The 2,734-nt window shown below is 30.3% G+C and overlaps 1 protein-coding gene across 1 annotated transcript; it reads right to left on the reverse strand.

Moving 5' to 3' along the window:
• Positions 1–896: 896 nt before the first annotated feature.
• LOC107874003 (vacuolar protein sorting-associated protein 2 homolog 3-like) lies at positions 897–1,688 on the reverse strand. Its single transcript, XM_016720910.2, has one exon. It carries the CDS (start codon positions 1,323–1,325, stop codon positions 948–950), a length of 378 nt encoding a protein of 125 aa, XP_016576396.1. The 5' UTR covers positions 1,326–1,688; the 3' UTR covers positions 897–947.
• Between the last annotated feature and the right edge of the window lie 1,046 nt (positions 1,689–2,734).

Raw genomic sequence — 2,734 nt, forward strand, 5'->3', positions numbered from 1 at the left:
TATCCAAAAGTGTTTTTGTTTTTTTTTTTTCAAAAAATGCTTATTTAAAAAATTTAATGTGTTAGGCCAAACTTCTCGAAGAAAATAAGTGCTTTGAGAAGTAGAAGAAATAGTTTTCATAAGCTACAAAAATAGTTTCTCCTAAAAGTATTTTTTCTTTTTTTAAAAAAGATAATTTTGAAAAAAATACACTTAAAAGCTATTTTAAAAGTTTGGTCAAATGTAAATTGCTGCTCAGAACTTCTTACTCAAATTTATTAGCCATACATAAGCTACTTCTCACCAAAATCATTTTTTTGAAAAGCACTTTTCAAAATAAATATTTTATAAGTTTGACCAAACATGCTATAAGATTCCCCTTGTATTATATATTATAAACTAAAAATATGATATAATCAAACTAATTTCAAGAGATAAAATATTATTGTATTTCAACTAAAAAATTCATAGCTTAAGAAAAAAAATTATGATTGCGTGACCAAGTACCTAGTTTAAAACATAAATAGTTCCAAACCAATTATTTTTATAATAATTATATTATTAGTAGCAAAAGACAGATAACATAACATAACGAATTACTAACCTTAAAATTACCTTTTGATTTATAATCTCACCTTATTTAATAGAGAGTATTTTTTTTTAATTCTCCTAATTAATTTATTATCATAATTACTATTGACTAAATTATCAATTAACCCTTCATTATGAATGATTACAAAACAAAATACACACACCAGCACATGAGAGAAATCTTCATGTTCATCAATCAACTGATACATTGTTTGTAGCGTCAAAGAAAACCAACTATCAATGCATATCACTTTTTCGGAGTACATAAAACGCAACAGGAATCATGTTTCATGTGTGGAGAAACTCCACAAGGTCTTGCCAAGATATTGAGATGAAGGATCTCAAAGTGCAGCGAGCCAACAGCTTCTCCAGTTTCTTCAACCTTCGAACTGCTTAATTCTTCGGGGTCCTTTTTCCAGAAATTTTGCCCATGGGGCCACTGACAACTGTGAGGCAACATCAACTAGGACCAGATTTGTCAAATCCCTTGCTCCCTCTTCCACTTCGTCATTATATATAACATCATCTATGGGGTCTGTTATACTACTCATTTGAGCCCGGCTAGCTTGCAAGATGGTTACTTGATCTCTAAGGTTGAGAACTTGACGTTCAAGAACTTTTGTTGCTGTCTTATTAGTTTCAGCAGACCTTTTTATTTCAGCTACAAGTTTTTGTTCCTCTGATTGTAAGGCAGAAATTTCCTTGTCAATACCTCCGGTAGCATGAGTCAGTTCTTTTCTACTGTTCTCAACCATGGTATCAAGGAAGGAGGGATTCTCCCTTATAACTTTTGCCAATAACACGGTTGTAGTTGCATCAAATGACAAGCCGCTTCTTCCTTCATGAAAGTTGTCATCTCACAAACTCTGTTACACCTAACATGAGCTTCGTCGAGATGATAATTTATCCACAATCCATAATCACCACTGAGCAGCATGACATTAGTGTATAAATTAGGCATGAGCCCGGCAGATAGCATGCTCAGCATGAATTTCTTTTTCATTGCCGATTCTCCCCTCTTCAAACATATCTTGATGGACACCTAACCCCTCAATAATTGCTAGTTTCCCCAACTTTATGCTTTACTGTATTATTATCATTACTATGGAATGACCCAACAATTAGAATGACCAACTTTTGTCAAGGGAATAATAGCATAGCATTTGCGCACAAGACTTCTCATCTTCGACGGCGGCTAGGGATCTCTATGAACTTCCCACAATTTCGGTGTGCCCTCTGTCAGAGTAATTGTTATACCTTCTATTTATTAGAAAATTTATTCTTAGTTTTCCACTTAAAAAAAATTCTTCCAATCAAATATCAATTTGATATCATTTGACAGATCTTTATTTATAACATTTGTCATTTTTAATTGCATCTCCTAAGTAACTTTGGTTAGAATTTTATATTTAAATAATTCTAAATTTTATATACTCATTAAATATATGCATATTATAAATTTAAAACTTAATGTATAATTTTAATTAATTAAAGTTGCAAATATATAATTAAATTTAAATTTTAACTTTGCTATATACATATTGGCCCCATTTGCTCTTTCCACACACGAGCGTCATGCTTATCGCTTCACTCAACTACACTTGTTCCTGCACTCACCTTCGGGCATATATATACATAGAATGGTTAAAGTTAAATAACCCAAGCTATCAAAATACAATTGGTCATCAGAGTGGAGATGGCAACGAACGAAGTTCATAATTAATTTTAAATTTTTAGTATTTTATTTCTAGAGTACTTCCGTTGTTTTTTTATTTGTTTAGCATTTCAATTATAAACGGATTTCATTATAATCTATTAGTTTTAACCTATTAAGAAAAGGCTGTTATATTTTTTCCTGTTTTAATATTCTCAACATATGTTACTTATTTCCAAATCATTTTCAAGATCTAAGTTAATGTTCGACCATAAAACTCTTAATATTTTTGGAAATCAAATTTCGAAGATATTTGGGTTGAAGTTTTAAAATTTAGGGACCATAGTTTTTGGAAATATATTTCATCTTTTTTTTTTTTTGTAAAAAAGAAAACATTAGAGACAATTTTTTTTTTGGAAAATAAGAAAACTTACAACCAATTCATAAAAATAAGAATTAAGAAGCGAAGAAAGGAAGAAGGAAATTAATCAAAATAAAATGTAGATGCAT

The sequence above is a fragment of the Capsicum annuum genome, chromosome 6, assembly GCF_002878395.1.
Source record: "Capsicum annuum cultivar UCD-10X-F1 chromosome 6, UCD10Xv1.1, whole genome shotgun sequence".
NCBI lineage: Eukaryota > Viridiplantae > Streptophyta > Magnoliopsida > Solanales > Solanaceae > Capsicum > Capsicum annuum.